Source organism: Moschus berezovskii, chromosome 23 (genome assembly GCF_049115385.1).
Source record: "Moschus berezovskii isolate FMDL1 chromosome 23, NW_MosBer_1.0, whole genome shotgun sequence".
In the NCBI taxonomy this organism is placed as follows: Eukaryota; Metazoa; Chordata; class Mammalia; order Artiodactyla; family Moschidae; genus Moschus; species Moschus berezovskii.
Window position 1 is genome coordinate 29,899,888 of NC_142482.1, and position 23,871 is coordinate 29,923,758.

The 23,871-nt window shown below is 42.1% G+C and overlaps 1 protein-coding gene across 3 annotated transcripts; it reads left to right on the forward strand.

Moving 5' to 3' along the window:
* Window positions 1-563: 563 nt before the first annotated feature.
* Window positions 564-23,592, forward strand: SPATS1 (spermatogenesis associated serine rich 1). Of its 3 annotated transcripts, XM_055406384.2 has the most exons (9): window positions 564-824; window positions 1,092-1,268; window positions 9,058-9,202; window positions 12,317-12,441; window positions 13,764-13,925; window positions 18,287-18,407; window positions 19,653-19,715; window positions 22,762-22,877; window positions 23,120-23,592. In XM_055406384.2, exons 2-9 carry the CDS (start codon window positions 1,154-1,156, stop codon window positions 23,146-23,148), a joined length of 876 nt encoding a protein of 291 aa, XP_055262359.2. In that variant the 5' UTR covers window positions 564-824; window positions 1,092-1,153; the 3' UTR covers window positions 23,149-23,592. The 3 variants fall into 3 exon arrangements, with proteins under 3 accessions (XP_055262359.2, XP_088687240.1, XP_088687239.1); XM_088831114.1 differs by lacking the exon at window positions 13,764-13,925; XM_088831113.1 differs by lacking the exon at window positions 13,764-13,925 and having other exon boundaries at window positions 22,762-23,592.
* Window positions 23,593-23,871: the final 279 nt, after the last annotated feature.

A 23,871-nucleotide genomic window follows, 5' to 3' on the forward strand; every position in this document is an offset into this window, starting at 1 on the left:
GAGGTTTGCCTGCAAGACTGATTATTTGCTGATAAGAGTTAAGTAAGATAATTTAAGTTGGTATGATGGACAGAGTGGTAGATTTGGAGTGAGAAAACTTGGAAATGAATCTCAGTTTTCTGGGTGACCTTGAGCAAGCCCTTGCTCAAACTCAGCTTTCTATTTTGAAAATTGCAGCTGCCTGCTTAAGGAAGATAACATCCACCAGGGCGCCTGGCCCAGAAAAGACTCTTTGAAATGTTAGGTGATATTGTCCAATCAATGCCAGTTATAAGACAGCAAGCTTTGTGGAGGGCTCATCATTCACTGCCAACAGAAGCTACAGTCCTGATAATGAAAATTGCCTGGAGAAGAACCACAACTAAAAAAAAAAAGGTATTTGTTTGTTTACTTGGCAGCACCGGATCTTAGTTGCCTCTCACAGCGTAGTTCCCTGATCAGGGATGGAACCCAGGCTCCCTGCACTGGGAGCCGGGAGTGAGTCAGCCATTCGACCACCAGGGAAGTCCCCACAGTTCATAAAAAAAAAAAAATTTCAGAAACACAGAGCCACTTTTCCATTGGTCCTTGCCCACCACGCCCCGCCAGGGCTAGAGACTCTGATTTTTTTCCTTCAAAAGGCTCCATCACGTGCGGCGGCCCGGAGAGCGGGGGGGAAAGCCAGGAGGACCGGGAAGCGCCGCCTGCGGGAGGCGGCGGCGCGCGTTGCGGGGCTGGTGTCCTGGCAACCCCGGAACGCGCCTCCGCGGGTGAAGCAGGTGGCCGCGGCGTCCCGCTTGTCCTCGGCCATCCCCGGCCTGCAGTTCGGCTGCCGGTTGGGCTTGGTGAGTTGATGTCGGCCGTATCCTCCTTGGAGGCCTCGGAGCGTAGAGCCAGGCCTCCCCGGGGGGAAAGGCCCACCCACCGTAGGCAAGGAAGGAGCATCTCGGCGTGCGGGGCGAGGGCCCAGGGCATCCGAACCTGGAAACGCCCAGTCCGAGAAAGCCAGGGAAGCTTTGCTCAAGAGGCCAGCCCTGCCCTCTAGACTTTCAGTGGCCCGTGAAGTTTCTGTTTCCTTTGATTGACGCCTTTTTTTTTTTTTTTTTACAAAGGTCCTTTCTTTGTCTCCGGCTCGCCTTTTAATATTTAAATCAACAGCTGCACAGCTGAGTCCATGGACGCTGAAAGCCGTCCTCGGGGCTGTCATCCCCGCCCCCTCTACAGCAGAGACCTGAAGAAGGTTCAAGAGAAAGGAGACTCTGACATAACCTCGGGAGAGAAGAGATACAGTTGAGTTTAAAAAAATCAGGAGGGCTGACTGGGATTTGGTTGCTCCAGCCAAGTACATTGAGCCAGAAGGCATCTTTTGATGTTTAAACGAAGGCTGTTTGGGACCCTGTAATAAGGACTATTTGTATTGATACTGTCTGTATTAACCCAAGGTCTGGTAAGGTGGAGATCAGCATTGAAGCAGACGTTCTCATGAATGGCCTCCCTGGATCTCCTAATATATCTCACCCAGAGGTATATTACAAAGAATCAAGGAGGACATAGGTTTGACCTGCCCAGTGCGTCAGTCAATAAATGATAAAGCTGGGATTTGACATGAGTCTTCCAGTCTCCAAACCCAGGCCCCCTATTCTTTTTTCTCTTTGCTCTTATATCAGATTTGTGGCACTGTTCATTGGATGGGACAGCTCAGGTAGAAATTAGGAACACTTTAATGAAAAGTTTAAATTAACCAGTGGATGGGAGCTCTGTGATCGATTTTTATGGCTGAAGAGAATGTTTAGAGGTACATTTGCCTTTAGAGAACAGTGCTGTGGAGTAGAATAGTTACAGTCTCTCAGAAAACCCCTGAGTGAGTACATGTAAGTGGGTAGCCTTCATGCCACAAAAAGAGACTTTAGAACATTACATCTCTGCCCATTAGAGCTTGGTCTTTGGTCTTCTGTATTCCAGGTCTGTGATCTCTGCATTTACAAGCAGGGAGAGGGTGGCGGTATGGTTTACTACCTACCTACAACTGGGGCTTCCCTGGTGGCTTTGACAGTAAAGAATCTGCCCGCAATGACTGGGGTCCAATCCCTAGGTTGGGAAGACCTCCTGGAGAATAGAATGACAACACACTCCAGTATTCTTGCCTGGAGAATCCCATGGACAGAGGAGATTGGTGTGCTACAATTCATGGGGTCGAAAAGAATCGGACACCACTGAATGACTCAGACTTTCACTTTTTCTTACAAGCAGGGGCCAGTGGAGCAGTAGAAATTAGAGCCACTAATTGCCCAATGTGGCTAGTTCAGCAAGGAGAAAAAGGTTCTGGTATTCTAGCTTTAAGCTCCAGAATGTTCTGCAATTTTCAGGTTGACCAGGCCTAAAGAAGGATGCTGCTATTTTAAGGGTGGGTAAAAGGGTTTCAGGTTTCTAGGTAAGGGCTCCTGGAAGACCACCAGCCCCTGAGATTGCCATGCCACATTAAACAAAGACCCATGGCTTCCTTTTCTGCTGGAGAGGTGTATCCACTCAGGAGACTACATCTGAGCTCAGCTTCACATGGAATCCACAGGTTTCAGTAAGGGAAGAAGCATGGATCCATGAACCAGCATAGGCTGAGTGCACAACTCTGGGAGTGTATGCATTTTTCCAGCAGAAAGGACCCAGGACTTTCTTTATTTCTTGGGGGCAGTCTGTGATTTAAAAAAGTGTTAAAAACCACTGTCCTAGATCTTTCGTTTGTTTGTTGAGCAGATAAACAGGGATTGGAAACCGAGGGTTTGGTTAAAGAGTATCCACAAGAAGCTAACTTGGCTTACTGTATTATTTTCTCCCTGCCACACAGTGCTATTGTGTAAGTTAGCTGAGATGACAAGTGTGTGAAAGTGCCTTGGTTATGTAAGGTGTTATGCCTAACGGAAATGGAAATAATTATTGTGAATTTCACAGATGGTACCAAAGAAACAGACTTTCTTCTGAAACAGATTTTTTCCCCCCTCGATTCCTTTCTTGTCATCAGAACTTTCTCTTTGGTTGGACCATCATTTTTTTTTTTTTTTTTTTTGTCTCGAAGTGTTTTGACATAGGATTTTCAAGTTCCTGGCTCACTGGATATCTTCTGCACTTGCGTAACAATGAGCATGATAAATGGTGACCCTTTCAAGGAGGGTGTCCCTTAACTTACTGTGTCTCGCCTCAGGCATTGTGAGCTGGGCACGACAGGTCACTGACTTGCTGAAAGTAACTTGATGTTACTCTGCACAGCGGAGTCATCAGTATCAGAATGCAAGGGTTCGGACTTGCATTTCCAGCCCTCTTCTCCCACCTCAGGAGATGTGGAGAGGCAGCCTGGGGTCAGGCTTAAGTGTCTCCGGATCATGTTTGAGGCTGAGTTTCTTCTAGGAATTCCCGGAAGTCAGCTGGGTCTGAAGAAAGTGTCAGTTGAGCAGACAGACCCCTCTTCTGGCCCTTGCTGGTCAGAGTCTGCAGAGTCTGCTGTTACCGCACCTGCAGGCCGCTTTCTAGAATGTGTCATCACAAAACTTCTTAAGTAAACAGGGAAATAGGCTAAATTTGTAGGTGTGATTTCACTGGCTCACAGCTTAGGGTTGCATAATATATTTACATTTTACCTCTCAAAAAAAAAAAAAAAAAAGAAACCCCAAAACTTGTGAGGGGGCCCTTTCTGATACCATCCTTAGCAAACAATCCTTACTTTGGTGAATTCGCCAGTCCCCCTAGTGGCCGAATACAATATATAATGTGGACTGTTTTAGAAAAGGCAATCCCTGTTAAAACCTATGGGTGAGTATTATCATAAGTAAATGCTATGATAAGTAACTCAGAACTGACATGAGTCTCAACCCAGAAGACATCTCTGCTCTTAATCTTATTTTTTCCTTTACATATGTGGGTCCTTTCTGCATCTTTATATATACATTTCATACCCTTTTCATAGATATGTTACTGAAAGTAGAACCTTGGAATGAAAGAGCACCTCTCATAGGTTTTGGAGGACATAAATGGCCAAATTACTCTTCAGTAAGATGGAGGTTTTTTCAGCAGCAATGTACAAGAATGTCATTCCTCCAAGCTGTGCCAGCCTTCAGTTCAGTTCAGTTCAGTTCAGTCGCTCAGTCGTGTCTGACTCTCCGCGACCCCATGAATCACAGCACTCCAGGCCTCCCTGTCCATCACCAACTCCCGGAGTACACTCAAACTCATGTCCACAGAGTCGGTGATGCCATCCAGCCATCTCATTCTCCGTCGTCCCCTTCTCCTCCCGCCCCCAACCTTTCCCAGCATCAGAGTCTTTTCCAGTGAGTCAACTCGTCGCATGAGGTGGCCAAAGTATTGCAGTTTCAGCCTTAGCATCAGTCCCTCCAATGAACATCCAGGATTGATCTCCTTTAGAATGGACTGGTTGGATCTCCTTGCAGTATAAGGGACTCTCAAGAGTCTTCTCCAGCACCACAGTTCAAAAGCATCGATTCTTCGGTGATCAGCTTTCTTCACAGTCCAACTCTCACATCCATACACGACCACGGGAAAAACCATTGCCTTGACTAGACGGACCTTGGTTGGCAACGTAATGTCTCTGCTTTTTAATATACTATCAAGGTTGGTCATAACTTTCCTTCCAAGGAGCAAGCGTCTTTTAATTTCATGGCTGCAATCAGCATCTGCAGTGATTTTGGAGCCCCAAAAAATAAAGTCTGACACTGTTTCTACTGTTTTTCCATCTATTTCCCATGAAGTGATGGGGCCAGATGCCATGATCTTTGTTTTCTGAGTGTTGAGCTTCAAGCCAACCTTTTCACTCTCTTTCACTTTCATCAAGAGGCTTTTGAGTTCCTCTTCACTTTCTGCCATAAGGGTAGTGTCATCTGCATATCTGAGGTTATTGATATTAGGTATTTGTAAACGGATAGCAAATAATAATATCTTGTTTTAAGTTCGGCTCTTTTACTAATATAAGGATGAATTTTTTTCCCCCAAACATATATTGTCTATATATACGTGTTTAGTGAATTACCTAATCATGTCTTTCGCTCACTTTTTTTCCTTTGGATATAAGATTTTCATCTTATAAATTTTTAAAAACTCATGCTTTGTCATTATTATTAGCTCTTTTTTTATCTTGTATGTTATGAATCTATTTATAGTTTGCTATGAAAGTTTCATATGTGTGTGTATTCAAATCTACGCATCTTTTCTTTTGCCTGTATTTGATACCTTTCTTAGAAATAACTTCCCCACTCTAACATTATTTAAACATTCACTTGTTATTTTTTCAGATACATCTTTTAATTTTTGCATTCAAATTTGTAATTCATTTGAAATTTATGGGATAAGGGAGGTTTATTTTCATTCCAAATGGTTAATTAGCTGTTCCAGAAATTTTTTTTTGAATGATCCATTCTTTCTTCACTGTGATAAAATGCCACTGTTATCACATAAAATTTTATTCTAGCTACATTTGCTGTTTTGTTCTGTTGATTTATCTGTCAGGGTTTGTGTCAGTTCCATCATGATTATTGTAACATTAAATTACATTTTTTGTTGTTTTGTTTTTTTGGCTGCACGGTGTAGTATGTGGGGATTTTAGTTCCCCAACCAAGGATCAAACCCATGCCCCTTGCAATGCAAGCTCAGAGTCTTAACCACTGGACTGCCAGGGAAGACCCTAAACTACATTTTATGAATTATAGTCCTTTGCTCTTTAACCTTGTGCAAGTTATTTGATATTTCTGGTACTCAGTTTCTTTATGGGTAAGATTATTTCTGTTTTACTTGTAATTGTGGCCTCTTTTTCATTTCTTATACTATTTACTTATATAAAATTTTTTCTTGAGCTTTATCTACATTTATAATATTTTCCATGAATCGCTAATTCTGATAATCATCTTTATTTCATTCATTTCTGCTTTTATGATTTCTTTCCTTATCATTTTGAGGCATTTGTCTTTCCCCCCTTATATCTTGAATTGAAAGTTTAGGTCATTAATTTTAGAATCTTTGTTTTCTGACACTATAACCTGTCACTTGTAAGATGGACATTTTTCACAGTTTGTGTCTCTGAAGTTGGATGGGTCTTACCAGTACCTTGGGCCCAATAGCTCCTGTGAAGTAGTTGATATAAACTCTGCTGGATGAGGACTGAATAATGCAGAGGTATGTCTGTGGTTTGGAAGAAAATTCCAGAGGCACTTAAGAAATGTTCCGTCACCTACATTCTTGTTGCATTGAGATCAATTTTGGTGGAAAATGTGGACATCAGGGATGAGGTGAAAAGTGATTAAATAATCAGACTTTTGAATGTGCGTAAGGTTTAAGAATGCCTTGTGCTCAGTCGCTCAGTCTTGTCCAACTCCTTTCCTCTGTCCATGGATTTTTCAGGTAAGGATACTGGAGTGGGTTGCCACTTCCTACTCCAGGGGATCTTCCTGACCTAGGGATCAAACCCGAGTCTCTTGCATATCCTGTGTTGACAGGCAATTCTTTACCACTAGCACCACCTGGAAAGCCCCGCGAGTGCCTTTAGCCACTTCATTTTGCTTTTATTTTCCTTCTTTAAATATGCACAGGATTAAAATTTATATCTAAGTAAGTCTAAAAGGATTCTTCAATAAATATAAAAGTCCAAAGTGATAGAGCACATGTCATCATTTAATTGGCAGCCTCTGTTCTTTGTGGTCCATAAAATAATAATGTTTTTACAACTGATGGTGTCTTACATTCAGTAAAATACAGATATGCATTTAAGGCCCTAGGTTCTAATTACTGCTTTAGTTGAATCCACAGGTTTTGATATATTGTATTTATGTCATTGATCATTAAGTACCTCATGAGTCACATTATGCTTTCTTCTATTATGTGAAATGTTTGGAGATGTGGTTTGAGTTTCCAAGCTTATGGGTGTTTTTTGGCTGTCTTTTTATTACTGATTTTTAATAGTATTGCATGTGGTCAGAGAGTGTGGTCTGTATTATGTTCTTGATACCACATTTGTGGCTCCGTATCTGGAGCTGCTGGAGACCTGTGCTCTTTCTTCACTGCTCTGCCCTTCACTGGGTTCCACTCCATCCCAACTACTCACTCCTCAAGCAACCAGTTGACCCTCATGTATGGAGGGCTGCCCTAGGCTGCATGCCGTGCTGTTCTTAGTCGCTCAGTCATGTCCAACTCTTTGCGACCCTGTGAACTGCAGTCCGCCAGGCTCCTCTGTTCGTTGGGATTCTCCAGGCAAGAATACTGGAATGTGCCAAAACAGCCAAAACAGCTCTTCCCACACTTGGCTGGCTCTGAGAATCACCCGAGGTGCTTCTTAAACATACAGATTCCCGGGTTGCCTCCCCCTTCCCGTATGTTGGCTTGGAGCCCTGGAATCTGCGTGTTGAACAAGTGTCCCAAAGTGATTCTCATCACAGGAAGCATGTGGAGAATCAGGAAGAGGAGCAGGCTAGAGTGAGTGCAGTGACGGAACTGGGCTTGAAGAGGAGGAATTTCACTGCCAAACATGAGCCCGAGAACTACTGAGGGAGTGAGGCTTCTTCAAAATGTGGATTCCTGGGCTTCACTAACCAAGATTCCAGTTTGATGGGTCTCTAATGGGATTTGGGAATCGGTATTTTTGAATTATTTCTTATTTTTTAAATGTTTTATGTTGTTTTTTCTTCCACCACCCCCATTTAATTTTTTAAAAATTGTATATCGGAGCGTAGTTGATGAACAATGTTATATTAGTTTCAGGTGTGCAACAAAGTGACTCAGTTATACACAGACATGGATTCACTCTTTTTAAAATTCTTTTCCCATTTCTGTTATTACAGAGTATTGAGCAGAGTTCCCTGTACTTTGCAGCAGGTCTTTGTTGGTTATCTATTTTTGCACCCCGTTTTTTTTCTATTTATTCTGGTAAGCTGTATTTTTTTTTCTTTTTTAAAAAAAACTTCTAATTTTATATTGCAGTATAGCCAGTTAACAATGTGATAGTTCCAGGTGGACAGCAAAGGGACTCAGCCATACAAATATATGTATCTATTCTAAACTCGCCTCCTATCCCAGGCTGCCATATATCATTGAGCAGCGTTTCCTGTGCTGTACAGCAGGTCCTTGTTGGTTATCCATTTTAAATATAGTAGCGTCCATCCCAAACTCCCTAACAATCCCGTCCCCCATTTTGCCCCACTAGCTACCATAAATTTGTTCTCTAAGACTGTAAGTTTGTGTCTGTTTTTGTAAATAAGTTAATTTGTATCATTTTTTTGATAGATTCCACATTTTTATAAGGGATGTCTGACCTCACTCATGTGACAATCTCCAGGCCCATCCATGTTGCTGCAAATGATGTTAGTTCAGTTTTTCTAATGGCTTGCATAATATTCCACTGTATATATGTATCATATCTTCTTTGTCCTGGGAATCTGTATTTTTAACCGGCGTCTCAGGTAACTCTGGTACAACAGTTCTTACCCTGAGAAACCCCAGGATAGGGGTATTGTGAGAGGACAGATTTTGTAGAAGTTAAACTTTAAACTTTGTAGAGTCACAGGCAAAGTCTTCTTAAGAGTAGTGTTTGGTAATAGAGTTGAGACTTGACAAGTGTGGGAAGGATATGATTCATTTGATAGATGAATCTGAGAGGGAGTTGAAAAGAAATGAATAAAACCTGGCTAAGGAATGAGATGGCTGGATGGCATCACAGACTCTGTGGAAATGAGTTTGAGTGTACTCCGGGAGTTGGTGATGGACAGGGAGGCCTGGCGTGCTGTGATTAATGGGGTCGCGGAGAGTCGGACACGACTGAGCGACTGAAAAAAAAAAAGGGGTAGTCCCACTGATGGATGGTGGGAATTTGCAGAGGTGCCCGGTAGATGCCTCACACATGTGAATCATGAAATGGGAGGTGGAACAGCAGTCATTCTAAAAATGTACTCTAGCGTCAGAGAAGTCTAACTCTTACTTCTGAGAATTTTCTTATAGTTTTTTTAGAAAGAAATTATTTACCATCTGGGGAACAAGATCAAGTGGGAGGTATTTTCATGAATGTAATCCAGTGGTGATATCTATGTGTTGCAGGTACCAAGCGCAATGATCTTCTGGAATCTCAGGGATGCTTTGGCAACATAACATCATCTGGCAGAAGGGTCAGCCCCTCATCTACTGAAACAGGTCTGAGTGTCGGTGGGCCTCTCAGCCCTGGCAGAGGCTTTGTCCACCTAGAGTAAGTAAGGGTCCAGGGAAGAGCCGTAAACACTGGGGTCAGTTCTAAACAGAGGACCAACAGTCTGAGAGGGAGTGTGACATGTTTACAAGAGCATGGATTCCGGAGCCAGACGGGGTTCAAATTTCACTCTGTCACCCGGTGTCTGTGTGAATTTGGGAAAATTACTTCACCTCCCTGGGCCTCAGCTTTCTTATCTGCAGAATGGGGTGGGGGTAATACTTCAGGAGATTCTTGTGAGGATGACATAAGGTAATATATATAAAGTGATTAGAAGACTCCTTGGTATAAAACACAGGCTGTGCAAGGGCTTGCTATTATGAAGGTGAAATTAAACTATGTATTTTTGGGAATACAAATATACACACATAGGTGGTAAATCTTTTAAAAAATATTTATGTCATTTTTGTTTTTGGCTGTATTGTGTCTTAGCTGTGGCACATGGATGTTCGTTGTGGCATGTGGGCTTACTTGCCCCAGGGCATGTGGGATCTTAGTTTCCTGACCAGAGATCAAACCTGTGTTCCCTGCATTGGAAGGCAGGTTTCTTAACCCCTGGAACACCAAGGAAGTCCTGGTGGTAAACTCTTAAAGAACAGGAAAGAAATGGCTACCATAACAGTCAGGACTGTAGTTACCTCTCTAGGAAAGGGACACAGATGGTTTCTGGGGAGTGGGAGGAAAGGGCTGGCCATGCGTTATTTCTTGTCTCGGATGTTGGCTTTATAAGTATTTGTAAAAACTGTACTGTTTTATATACTTTGCTCTGTTTGATTTCTTATGATAAAAAGTCTTTAAAAGCTTTTTCTACCAGTTTTTGTTGTGATGAAAGTAATTTAGCGGTTTCCATGGTGGCTCAGTGGTGAAGAATCCTCCTATCAATGCAAGGGACATGGGTTCAATCCCTGGTCCAGGAAGATCCTACATACCAGGGAGCGACTAAACCCTTGCACTACAACTACGGAGTCTCCATGCTCTAGCGCCCGGGAACTGGAAGTACTGAGCCCTTGAGCCTGTGCTGTGCAACAAGAGAAGCCACCTCAATGAAGAAGCCACAGCTAGAGAAAAGCCTGTGTAGCAGCGAATACCCAACACAGCCATAAATACATAATTAAATTAAAAAATAAAGTTTTTTAAGTTCATTATAGGAATTTTGAAAATATAAAAAACAGTATAAAAAACAACCACCACGGTAATCTCATCTCTTAGAGAATTGGTGTTAACTTTTTTTATATGCATGAAAGAAAAATCTATTTCTTATGCATGGAAATATGTAATTATTTTTCACAATGAAGATCATATTATACTACCTTTTTGCAAAACCTGCTTTTTCCAACTTTGCATTTACCCACTCTTTCACAGTCACCTGTTTATCTGTCCATTTCCTCTTCCCCTTGACCCTAAGCTCCTGAGAGTAGGGACTGTTTGGATCCCCAGTGTCTAGACCAATGCTTGCCACAAAACGTACTCAAATACATGTTTGTCGAGTGAAACAAGTAGGTGGATAGTCCTAAAGTTCTTTTGGAACATTTCCTTTATCTTGGCAATGTTTTCTACACAGTTAATTCAGCAAACACAAATATATAAAAAGTATTTAGGAGAGACATGTATCACCCAGTGTCAAAGTTATCATACATTTGGAACTGGGAGGGTGGACTCTGAGTTGTTGGCTTTTTTGCTTTATCTGCACACTATGGAGTTCACTCACTGGAAAAGACTCTGATGCTGGGAGGGATTAGGGGTGGGAGGAGAAGGGGACGACAGAGGATGAGATGGCTGGATGGCATCACCGACTCGATGGACATGAATTTGAGTGAACTCCGGGAGTTGGTGATGGACAGGGAGGCCTGGCGTGCTGTGATTCATGGGGTCGCAAAGAGTCGGACACGACTGAGCGACTGAACTGAACTGAACTGATGGAAGTTCAAAGACATTAGTATGGATATGTTTACTTAAAACTGAAGTAGGGCTATGCAAGACTGTGAGTTATGGACCCAGGGTTCTTTATGATTTTTAGGCAACATAGTCTAGAGTTAACCTGCAAATCCAGCTCGGCCCCTCTCTAGGGTGTGCTTTGTTAGTTTCTTTGAGGGCTCATTTCCTTTGCAAATGGAAATGATTCTACTGGCCCCACCTATAATAACAGGATTTTTTGTCAGGAGCAAACAAAATGATCAACATGAAGTTGGTTTGAAATGATTCCAATATCAGGGTGGCATAATATTTTGAAAAAAGATCCCATGACTTGATAACAGATAACTCTACCTGAAAGCATTGTTCAAGGCCATCTATCAAATGCTAGGCCACTAAGACCAGAAGTGATGGCTTTTTCTGTTGATGCCCACAATAGCTCATTGCAGGCATTTTTAACTGCCAGGAAGTTCCGTACTAAACACAGTGCTCTGTTATTGTAGCCATTTCAGTCGAGGCTTGTTTTTGATTATTTCTTTCTCTTTTCTTTATACTGATTGCTTTTTTAATTTCCATTTAATGATTTTATTGAACATGCATTTTTTTGGTAGTTTTAGTTGAAGCATAATTCATATACCATGTAATTCACCAGTTTAATAATGCAACCATTATCACAATCAATTTTAGGACATTTTTATTGCCTCCTTAAAGAAACCTGTCACCCTCATGTCCCCTATTCCTCCAGCCCTGGATAACCATTAATTTTATCTCTATGGATTTACCTGTTCTGGATATTTCATATAAATGGAATCACAGGGAGGCCTGGCATGCTGTGATTCATGGGGTTGCAGAGTCAGACACGACTGAGCGACTGAACTGAACTGAACTGAATATATGGTCTTTGGTGTCTGGCTTCTTTTATTCAGCCTAATGTTTAGGTGTATGCCAGGAGTGGAATTGCTGGGTTATATGATAATTCTATATTTAATTTTTGGATACCAAACTGCCTTTAAGCATGCATCTTTTGAATATATTTCAGTCCCCTCAAATTATGAATAAATAAATTATGTGCTCATGGACTTTTACTGAAGAGTAGCCCTAGTTTTCATGCATGAGGGCAATTCTAGTGTAAGAGATGTAAGATCAGGTTGTAGCTTCCAATTTAAGCACAGCGACATTTTCATCCTTCTGCTTCCTTTCCAGCCCTGCTGCAGAGTTGGATCTGAAATCCTCCTCCTCACATTCTGATCACGCCTCTGAAACTTCATTGCCTGAAGTCCAAAAGGATAGATATCCCCAGGAATTCAGCCTGCTCAAGTTGCAGACGAGTGAGTAGGTTGTAGGTCCTCCTGTATGTGCCTCCATGCCAGGGTCTTTGCAGAAGGCTGCCATACTGTGGGTGCCATTCGCTGAAGACCCGCTAGATGCCTGGCATTCAACATACTTCATCTCTAAGTCTCACAACTCTACAGGGCAGCTGCTGTTATATGTTTTGCAAAATTAAAATGCCTTATAAACATAAAAGTGCTATAATAAAATATTAAAATAATAAGGAAGCATGTAGAATATGAAAACCCCTTCCCCAATATTTTCCAATCATCCCCCTATTCTGCTCCATAGCTGTGAAGAGTTTGATATCTATTCTTCAAGAATTTTGAAATGTAAATGTATATGTATTTGAAATGTATATGTATAAACATATATATGTTTGGATATATATATATTTATGGATTGTAATATACCACCATATTTTCACTGATAGAAAATAGTACAAAATTATTTTCAAAGTATTGTTTTCACTCAAAGTATAAATAGATCATGGATTCTTTCTGTGTCAATACATATAGACCTATATGGCTAATGCAGAGCTACCTGTTTTACACAGAAGGAGACTGAGGATGGGGAGATTCAGTCACCCATACAAGCACACATAGTCAGGAAGTGAAGGGATGGGATTAGAACTCAAACATGCCTGCCCCCAAAGCCTCTGGTCCTTCATGGCCACCAAGGAGACAAGAGTTTCTTAAACAACCCTAGAGCTGTCAGATCTTTTACTGTTCAAAATCACTTGAGCAGTTTTATAGGAAAAGGGTCGGACGAAGAAACAGAGACACTGAGAAGTCCAGCAACTAGCCTAAGGTCTCAGAGCAGCCCTTCTCCTTGGTCCTAATCATATGGCATCTGTCTGTGTATCTGTAGCCTGTGCATGTGCCACTGTTGGCTGCCAACACTATATGCCATCTGGTTAAGATGCCATGGGTGTTCCAGCCCTTCCCCTGATGGGCTTTCTATTCCTACACATTTATTAGAGTGAAGATTGGCTCACAGATGCTTGTAAAACTGTCTCTGAGCTTCCTAACCCATACATCACTTCCAACCATAAAACTGGCTTTATTTTTGAAAGGGAGGGTAAAAAGGAAAAAAAGAAGAGCCCTCTTGGATAGCTTTCTTTCTACTTCCCTTCTTTTGTGCCTAGTCCCATAGAGGTTAACACTGCCCCTGATGTAGAATTACGGAACTACACACTTTGATCCAGGTCGTATAGCCAGATAGAGCCGGGGGTGGGGATGGGGCTTCATACCATTTTGTTATCCAGCGACACTGTGAGGCTGGGAGCAGTGCTGATGGAAACATTTCTGATGTCTTGCAGAAGATGGGCAGCGTCCTGAGTGGACATTTTATCCAAGGTTTAGCAGCAACATCCACACCTACCATGTTGGAAAGCAGTGTTTCTTTAACGGGGTCTTCCTCGGCAATAGGAGGTCTCTGTCAGAGAGGATAGTGGACAAGAGCCTTGGGAGAAAGAAATGTGGTAACGTTTTCCTCCTGAATCTTCATTGTGCAATGCCCCAGAATACTAGTGAGTTATCATTCCGGCAGCCCAGCCTTGTGTGGCTGGGGCAGACTTAGGGGGTCACTGTGTCATCCAGGTGCAGCCAGGAAAATAGGAAAGACAAGGGGATGGTTGGCAGGCTGCACTTTTTGGCAAAGAACTCACACCATATGCTGATCCACATTTTTGTTTTTCTCTGAGTTTCATAAAATGCTAATGTGATATTTAAGTCATCAGATAAGTTCTCTCGGATACTTATTAATAGAAATCTCTATTGAAGTCCGAGGAAAATAATTCATGTTTCAATTAGATGCTGCTTGTCATATGCATTTAAATCGTACTTTCGATTCTTTACAAGGAAAACATCCTGTAAACCTTAGCTTCAGTGTGTGTTGTTGTTTTGTAGCTGATTTAATGAAAGGTAGATGTGATAAGGAAGTGTATATATGTATCTCCTCAGCTTGTGACTTGGTGAGTGCTCTGTTCAAACTTAGCCATCATAAGTTTATTGAAAGACCCTAAAGAGTTTCTGAATACCAAGGGGCCATTTATGGCACACGCTTCTATAGAAATACCTGTATAGGAGTCAGCAAGTGCTTCATGGAAGAATAAGATTGCTGTAGTAGGAATACAGGGCTTCCCTGATAGCTCAGTTGGTAAAGAATCTGTGTGTGATGCAGGAGACCCCAGTTCAGTTCCTGGGAGGATCCGCTGGAGAAGGGATAGGCTACCCATTCCAGTATTTTTGGCCTTCCCTGGTGGCTCAGCTGGTAAAGAATCCACCTGCAGTGTGGGAGACCCGGGTTTGATCCCTGGGTTGGGAAGAGCCCCTGGAGAAGGGAAAGGCTACCCATTCCAGTATACAAAGAGAAAGAAATAGAAACTACCCCTTTTTTAGTTTTAAAATAGACTTTTAAACTCACAGCAGAGACAAGTAGTTTTGAAAACCAAGGCTTTTCCTTGAGTAGTTGTTATTTAGTTGCTAAGTCATGTCAAACTCTTGTCTGACCCTGTGGACTGTAGCTCTCCAGTCTCCTCTGTCCATGGGATTTTTTAGGCAAGAATAATGGAGTGGGTTGCCATTTCCTCCTCCAGGGGATCTTCCTGATCTTCTTCTCTTTGGAGAAGGCAATGGCAAGCCACTCCAGTACTCTTGCCTGGAAAATCCCATGGATGGAGCAGCCTGGTAGGCTGCAGTCCATAGGGTCGCTAAGGGTCCGACACGACTGAGTGACTTCACTTTCACTTTTCATTTTCACACATTGGAGAAGGAAATGGCAACCCACTCCAGTGTTCTTGCCTGGAGAATCCCAGGGAAAGGGGAGCCTGGTGGGCTTCTGTCTGTGGGGTCACAAAGAGTCGGACATGACTGAAGTGACTCAGCAGCAGCAGCAGCAGCAATGGAGTGGGTTGCCATTTCCTCCTCCAGGGGATCTTCCTGACCCAGGGATCGAACCCATGTCTCCTGCATTGACAGGTGGATTCTTTACCACTGAGCCACCAGGGAAGCCCTTGCATGGATAGAGAATACACCAAAAGCCAGACTAGAGGAGGTGAGGAAGTAGTCATTGATACGGGGACTTTGAGGAGTCCTGTGTCCTACCCAACTCCTGAGATCAAAATCTAGTGGCTGAGGGGACGTGAGTCTAGCTGGGGCTTCTGCCTCACAGGGTGTCTGTGGGAAGACCTTGAGCTTCCAGATGAAGTGGCATCTCACCTGACTGTGTGCAGAGAGTGATGATAACTCTGGGCAATGTTTGGGGAGAAAGCCCCCTGAGGGTCTCATAGCAGCATTTCTGTGCCTTGTGGAGCTTAGGACAGAGAGAAAGAGACCAAGAGAGCAAGCCAGGGGAGCTGGTTGTACAGCTGGAATGCTGGCAGGCCACCGTAGGATGCACTGTTGACCACCAAACCAGGGGTCATATAGGAATAAATGTGTGTTTCACCTGATGCATGGCAGACGGGGATGGCTTCAGAGGATCAGACTAGATGGCCCATTTTAGTAGACACCAGAAATAGATACCAGCTCTCAGAGAGCAGCAGGTACCCGTGTGGTTTGCAGATGGTGACCCAGCTCCCAAAGCCTTCTCATAGATCCTGATGTCATGTAAGCCTGCTGTGCACACTCTGACTTCTCACTCCTGGGATGCAGTCCTAGGGAGGAAGAGAAAGTATTTATTTAACTGGTTTAAATCTGGAATGACTGAGAAAAACCAAGAAGGGACTAAGTTTAGCTGTCTATTAATTAGGCATGCTTTTGGCCACAAGTAAGAGAAAAATCAAATTATCAGAGACTTATATTGTAAAATATTTATAAAGTAATTAACAAGAAGCTTTGGTATCTAGGTGACCTATATGGTCTGGTTGCCCAGTGATCTCATCAAAGACACAGGCTCATTTTGGGGTTTTTGATGTATTACCATTCTTCGTAATGTTGGATTTTTTTGTTTAGATGCTTGTCCCCTTATGGTTATAAGATAACTGTTGTAGTTCTAAGCATCATATTTGTATTCAAGACATAAAAAAGGAAAATCTGTTGCCTTCCCCTTTTAGAAGGAAGGAAAGTTTTCCCATATGGTCCTTGGGAGACTTCCTTGTCTCACTGGCCAGAACAGGGACAACTGCAAGTATATATTAAAAGTAAATGAGGAGGACTTCCTTGGTGGCTCAGTGGTGAAGAATCCGCCTACTAACGCAGGAGACACGGGTTCCATCCCTGGCCTGGGAAGATCCCACATGCTGCGGAGCAGCTAAGTAACTAAGCCCGTGTGCCGCAGCTATTGAGCTCTAGAGCCCAGCAGCTAGCTATTGAGCTCTAGAACCCAGCAGCTACTGAGCTCTAGAGCCGAGGAGCTGAAACAACAGAAGCATGAGCACTGCAATTAGAGAAAAGCCTGTGCAGCAACCAAGACCCAGCACAGCCAAAACCCAAAGTAAACAAAGGACTTTCCTGATGGTCCAGTTGCTAAGACTCTGTGTTCCCAAAGCAGGGGCCCAGATTCAAACCCTGGTCAGGAAACTAGATCACACATGCTGCAAAAAAGATTGAAGATTCCCAAGTGCCATGGCCAAGACCTGGCCCAGCCAAATAAATACAAATATAAAGAAAAAAACTTTTAAAATAAGTAAAAAATTTAAAACAAGTCCTGTTTGTTGGGTGTGAGCAAAGAAGGAGGTTGTGTTCCCAGCCGCATGTCCCTGCTTCTAGTCCCTAGGTAGTCTTGCAGGCCAGGATTATTTTCTTAGGAGATGCATCTGGTGTTGGAGGTGCACGTTTAAATGACCATCCTGTACCAGCCTGACTCCATGTGAACTCATGTGGTTAGTTTCTTGTTCCTGGGGCATTGGAAGGGGCTGGGTCGGGTGTCAGAGCATGGGCTGAGTAAGCAGTGTTTACTCAGGATCAGTAGACTTTTTCCTGACTCCTCTTCACCAGGAAGGCCACCTCCCACTGCTGCACCGCCTCAGTCTTTTAATTAATTAACTTATTTTTGGCTGTGCTGGGTCTTTATTGCTGCATGAGCTTATCCCTAGTTTCGGTGAGAAGGAGCTACTCTCTAGTTGCAGTGTATAGGCTTCTCATTCTGGTGGCTTCTTTTGTGGAGTATGGGCTCTAGGGCTTCAGTAGTTGTAGCACATGGGCTCAGTGTTGTGGCTCCCAGGCTCTAGAGCACAGGCTCAATAGTTGTGGCATACGGCTTAGTTGCTCCACGGCACGTGGAATCTTCCTGGACCACAGATTGAACCCATGTACCCTGCATTGGTAGGCAGATTGTATCCCCGCGCCACCAGGGAAACCCCTGTCCCAGTCTTTGAGTCAGAAGGAGGAGCCAGGACCCTTTTTAGTTGAGATCCAATCAGAGACGCAACAGCCCCAATTAAAATGGCCTCTAATCCCTGAGGAATTCAGGGATTCAAAATACGCTAATGCTTAGGAATGAAAAGATTTCAAGTCAGAGTTTATGCTCATCATTGCAGATAACTTTTGATTCACCATTCATTTTAAACTAAACCATCCCATCTAAACCTAAGTTATTGTTCTTTCCCAGGGTAAAGTAATCATAACACATTTTAAAAAATGTTTCAAACATAGGCTCACACTTTAAAAAATTTTTTTAATCTGTTTTTTAAATTTATTTTTTACTTTTATTTTATTTCAGGCTTACACTTTTCATCTCCTCAAGGTGAAACAATCATAAATGGAACATTTAAGACACCTATGTGTACCTAATGATAAAACACTAAATTATCCTATTTCCATTGTCATGTCAATACTTAGAGCAAATCTGTGGACTGTCTTTAGCTCTTTTTATGATTTTGTTTTTAAACACCATTCCCAGTTCTTGACCCCAGGAATGGAATCCCAAAGTTAACTCCAGGAGATAATCCATATATGTATCCAGAACAGAGTAAAGGCTTCCACAAAGCAGGATCAACTCTCCCACCAGTGAATTTTTCAACGTAAGTGTATGTTAATACTAGCATAATTTAGTGAACTTTAAAGGAATTGTATTCCTCTCTGCTACATACAAATTATATTTTGCAAGGGGCACATCTCAACAGGACATAGTTGGTGAAAATTTCTAAAAAAGCCCAAGTCTATTTCCTTAGTGTATGTACACATGCATGTGTGTAACTCAGGTCACACACAGGATCTTGACTACGAAAAGGTAGTAGCTCATTTTGTTCCTATTATTATTACCACAAATATGAAGGCTTCAATTTTCATTCTGAATCACATTGTTGGTTAGTAGGGTTGACTTATACTTGGAACTAAGCATTGATGAGAAAGGGAGGGTCATTAAATTAAAAGAAAAATAGTTGGTGTACTACATTAAAAATAGTTTAGAAAATTAATCACGTTCCGAAGAAAACAAAACCACTAATTTGAAAACATACATGTGCCCCAATGTTTATAGCAGCATTATTTACAACAGCCAAGATATGGAAACAACCTTAGGAGATGAATAAACAAGATGTGAGTGTGTGTGTGTGTGTGTGTGTGATATGTACATATATATGTAACATATATACATAACACACACACACATATATATTATATATATATATATATACAATGGAGTAATACTCCACCATAAAATGTGAAATGTTGTCATTTGCCAACAACATGGATAGACTTGGAGGTATTATGCTTAGTGAAATTAGTCAAACAGAGAAAGACAAATACTATGTGATATCGCTTCTATACGGAATCTAAAAAGTAAAACAAACTAAAAAGTAAATATAACAAAACAGAAACAGACTCACAGATATAGCGAAGAAACTAATGGTGACTAGTGGGGAGAGGCAGTTGGGGAGGGGCGAGATAGAGGTGGGGACTGAGAGGTACAAAGTACTATGTTTGAAATAAATAAGCTACAAGGATATAAACTACAGGGAATATAACCAGTATTTTATAATAACTACAAATGGAGTATAACCTTTAAAAATCATATATCACTTATGTATCCACTTTAAACATATTGTAAATCGACTATATACCTCAATAAAAATTAATCATATTTGTTTTAATGATGTTTACAAAAAGTGATAAAAAATACTAAGAATCATGGCCCTTAATGGTTTTGAAGCCCATATATGGCAATGAAAACAAGAAAATAAGACATTGTATTGAACACAATGAAGTATTGATATCTTTGCCATAGAAGCCATACCAATCTGATGGTTGTCTTTTCTGATTTTCAGAGTGCCTTATGAAAAGAAATTTGATACATTTATTCCACTTGAGCCTCTTCCACAAATCCCCAAGTGAGTTATCTCAACATATTTCATTATCGTATCTTTATGAAAATATCAATTATTTATTTTCTCCTATGGGGAAGCTCATAGACACCTGAGGCATAGGGACCTTTTGAATCCCGGCAGTTGGGAGAGGTGGTTTGAAAGGAGGGTTTCTGGTTTTGAAGGTCAAGTGTCTATGGAGTCTAGCCGCTGGGCTGCTTACATCTTCAACAGATATGATTGACAGACTGCCAGATGCCATGTGTTATTCTAGGCGTGCACTATGAGGGGTTTTATGTGGAGAAACAGTCAGGGTTCCTGTTTTCTAAAACACAAGAGTTTGTTGGGAAAGAAAGATATATAAATATTAAATAAGTGCAGCCAGGGAGGATGGTTAGAGTTTGAAGAGGCAGAGAGTGAGCTAGTATTTCTGTATTTGAGGAAAGTATCATTCCTCTGATCTTTTCTTTTTAAAAAATATTTGTTTTTATTTATTTGGCTGTGCTGAATCTTTTAGTTACAGCACGCGGGATCTTTAGTTGCTTCCAGCCTGTGAAATCTAGTTCCCTGACGAGGGATTGAATCTGGGTCCCCCTGCATTGGGAATGTGGAGTCCCAGCCGCTGGACCACCAGGGAAGTTCTCATTCTTCTGATCTAATAGTTTAGCTCTGCTCCATTCTGAACCAAACTATTTTGATATGTAGGTTATTTTTATTTTTTGAAGAATTCTGTCATTCCCACTGATAATTCCTTTTTGACTAAAGAATTCCTTAATAGGGAGATTTTCTAGATAGGAGAGCTTTTTGGCTTTTATTTTGTAATTAATTCTTAGTTGTATTACCTTGTGATCAGAAAGTATTGTTTTTATTATTTTTATTTTATGGAACTTATCAAAGTTTTCTTGTGAGCTAATATACATTCAGTTTGGGGGCTCTTTCCATATGCATTTGAAAGTGCATTCTAGGGACTTTCCTGGTGGTCCACTGGTTAAGAATCCACTTTGCAGTATAGGAGATGTGGGTTTGATGTCTGGTTGGGGAACTAAGATCCCACATAATGTGGAGCAGCTAAGCCCATGAGCTGCAGCTAAGACTCAATTCAGCCAAATATATAAATAAGTAAATATATATTTTTAAAACAGAAAGTACATTCTATTTTATCAGGATGCAAATTTAGATACATTCCCAGAAGGTTTATCTTATTGTTTATTGTTTAGTCCCTATTTTTTCTTACCCATTTTTGTCCACTGGACACTCATTTAATCCCCTTGGACTAAGAGTTGGTGTGTTAAAATGTCCAAATATTAGTGTGTTTCTGTCTTTATTACTAGTAGCCTTTAGCATTGCAAAAATATCTTTATTTTTTTCTCATTTAATGCATTTTGTCCTATGTTATACCTAGCCAGATATTAAGATTGCAACTCTTACTTTGTTTTGTTTGCATTTGACTAATATGCTTTTGCCCATTCTTAGACTTTCAAATTACTGTGTTTTGCGTCTTTCTCTCAGAAATAGAACTGGAATTTTCTCTGTGAGTCAATTTGAAAAGTAGTTTCTCTAAGAGGTGATTTAGGGTTGCTTGCATTTATTGATTTGACAGACTTGATTTAAATTCTGTCAGAATAGCTTGTTCCATGTGTTATATATATTATATTTACCCTGGGTCTTTCACCATTTTATTTCAACAAAAGTTTAAACATTATTTCTTTGGGTGTTTAGGAATGCTTGTGTTTTTTGTTCTACTGGTTCTTTATGCTGATATCTTCCTATATAGCTTTTTGCCCTGAGTTTTTTAGCTGGGCTTCTAATGGGTTGGCCAAAAACTTTGTTTGGATTTTTACACAAGATGTTATGAAAAACCTGAACAAACTTTTTGGCCAACCCAATATTATTGTGCTGTCAGCTTTAAATGATATCCCATCTATTCCTACGTGTGGTAATTCTCCTCTGTTTTCTTACAGGGGCCTCCTTACCTTCAGCAGGTTTATCAGGGTGTTTTCTCAATCATAATGCATTTCTGCCCCCAAATATGAAAATTCTAGTGGCCAAAAGATGAAAGCATTCTTTGTCTTCCTGCTCTGACTCATCCCAGGAGCCAGACTTCCCAAGACCTCTTGAATCACACACAGCACAGCCCAACATATGCCCTTTCAAATCTCAACAGACCTGGGAGGATGCCAGGTGTCTGTATTAGCTGGGGTCGCAGCAGAAAGCAGAAGGCATACTTTGCTGGGATTCTGAAGACAGTTTAATGAAAGGACTGTTTACCAATGAGTGAGCAGGTTGAGGGAACTCACATGGGAGGGTGAAGCACCCAGGGACTCCCACCAGTGGGAAGCTCTTACTAACGTCTAGGTCTGAACAACAGGAGAAGAGCTCATGGTTCACAGGGCAGTGAGAGAATGGAGAAGGGCTGTTGTAAAGGAGCTGTGGCCGTGGAGAATACAGCCGCTCCAGAACTGGGTGCCTCGGGAGACAGGGTGGGAGTCAAGGAGCTCAATAAGACACGTCTCCGTCTCTGTCTCTGCACCTTCTGATCTCTTGTGGGTGCTTCCCACTAGCTGAGCCCAACTCAAAGGTGGGGGCAGGGAGGAGTCAAGGTGATGCAGGGTACAGGGCTCAGATTCCTGGGCAGAGAGGGACACAAAAGAGACATGGGTTTGGGGCAGGGACAATGATGACAACTAATGTGATGGGTTTTAAAAAAATATTTGGCTGCATCGGGTCTTAGTTGTGGCATGCAAGATCTTTGATTGCGGAGCTCAAGCTTCTTTCTAGTTACGGCACACAGCTTCCAGAGCATGCAGGCTCAGTAGTCGCGGCTCGCTAGCTTAGTTGCAAGGCATATGCAATCTTAGTTCTCTGACCTGGATTAGCCAGCGTCCCATGTATTGGAAGACAGATTCTTAACTGCTGGACCACCAGGGAAGTCCCAATACAGAGCTTTACGTTGACGCCTGGTCTCCAGAATTGGAGGCCTTCTTACTTTTGGAGGATGGAATACCTTGTCTCCTGAAGGTGTTTGCAAATTTTGCATCAGGCGGACTGAAACGGTGTTGTTTTCTTCCCACAGCTTGCCTTTCTGGGTGAAGGACAAGGCCAACATGCTGAAGAATGAGATAAGAGAAGTCGAAGAGCTTGACGATTGGCAGCCAGCTGTCTCCTTGCTACACAGTTTGCTACCTGCTGGTGGGTCAAAGGACTTTCAAAAGGTAGCATAACAACTGGAGGCAAGCCCGGAAGAGCAAACTTTTGAGAGGCTTCACAATGGAGAGGAGAGAGGCAGAGCCTCTTCCAGAGTGGATGGTATCCTTTGTGCCGAGGTGGCCCCTGGGCAGATGTCACGGCTGTGGGTCGCTGTCAAGTGTATGTTCGAGAACTGTTAGTCTTGTGAAGGAGCACAGCCTTTAACTCTGTGCCTCTATCCACAGGTTCTTTGGACTTTCCAAGACAGTCCTGAACAGAAACAGGTCCAGGAAGCAGGCACTGACTGGCCCCTGGAGAGCCTTTTCCTGATTGATTGCTTCTGTTAGTGCAACTGTTCTAAATCAGATGTTTGACTTGGACGCAAAATCACTGTGTTTTGCCTTTTTAAACGTTGTTAGTATTTTTTGGCCGTGCCATGCCATTCATGGGATCTTAGTTCCCCGACCAGGGACTGAACTCCGGCCCTCGGCAGTGAAACCTCGGAGTTCTAACCACTGGACCACCAGGGAATTCCCTTCACTTGTATTTTGAAAATTTTACTGATAGAAAAGTTTTGAGAATTGTACAACAAACATCTACATATTCTTCACTTAGAATCTACAGTAGTTAACATTTGTCCAAAGGTGTACATATTTTTTTTTCTCATATGATTACTATTGTTATTTTGCTCAGTTATCTGAGAGTGAGTAACTCTTTACTGCTACATACCTGTTATACTTCAGTATGGTCAATGGTAATTGACTTCTTAGTGCTTCTGCTGAGGTCAAGGGTAATCTGGTGGTTCACAAGAACCAGCTAACTGTGCAGGGGTGACATCTGGGAGTAACCTCCAAGTGCAGGGCACCCAGGTCCTGGGCCAAGCCCTGAGAAGAGCAGGGCTGCTGCCTCCATGGAGTCTCTGGACTCATTCCATCTCCCTTGACCAGACTCACTCCTCTCTCCCTTGACCCATCCCTTCTCCCTTTGGTACCCTGCC

What these genes read in the sequence shown, in the direction of transcription:
- SPATS1 (XM_055406384.2), top strand. Translation starts at nt 1,154, where the DNA reads ATGGACGCTGAAAGCCGTCCTCGGGGCTGTCATCCCCGCCCCCTCTAC. An exon ending in AGAGGCTTTGTCCACCTAGA is followed by an intron (nt 9,203 to 12,316) that starts GTAAGTAAGGGT and finishes CTTCCTTTCCAG; the next exon opens with CCCTGCTGCAGAGTTGGATC. An exon ending in CCTGCTCAAGTTGCAGACGA is followed by an intron (nt 12,442 to 13,763) that starts GTGAGTAGGTTG and finishes GATGTCTTGCAG; the next exon opens with AAGATGGGCAGCGTCCTGAG.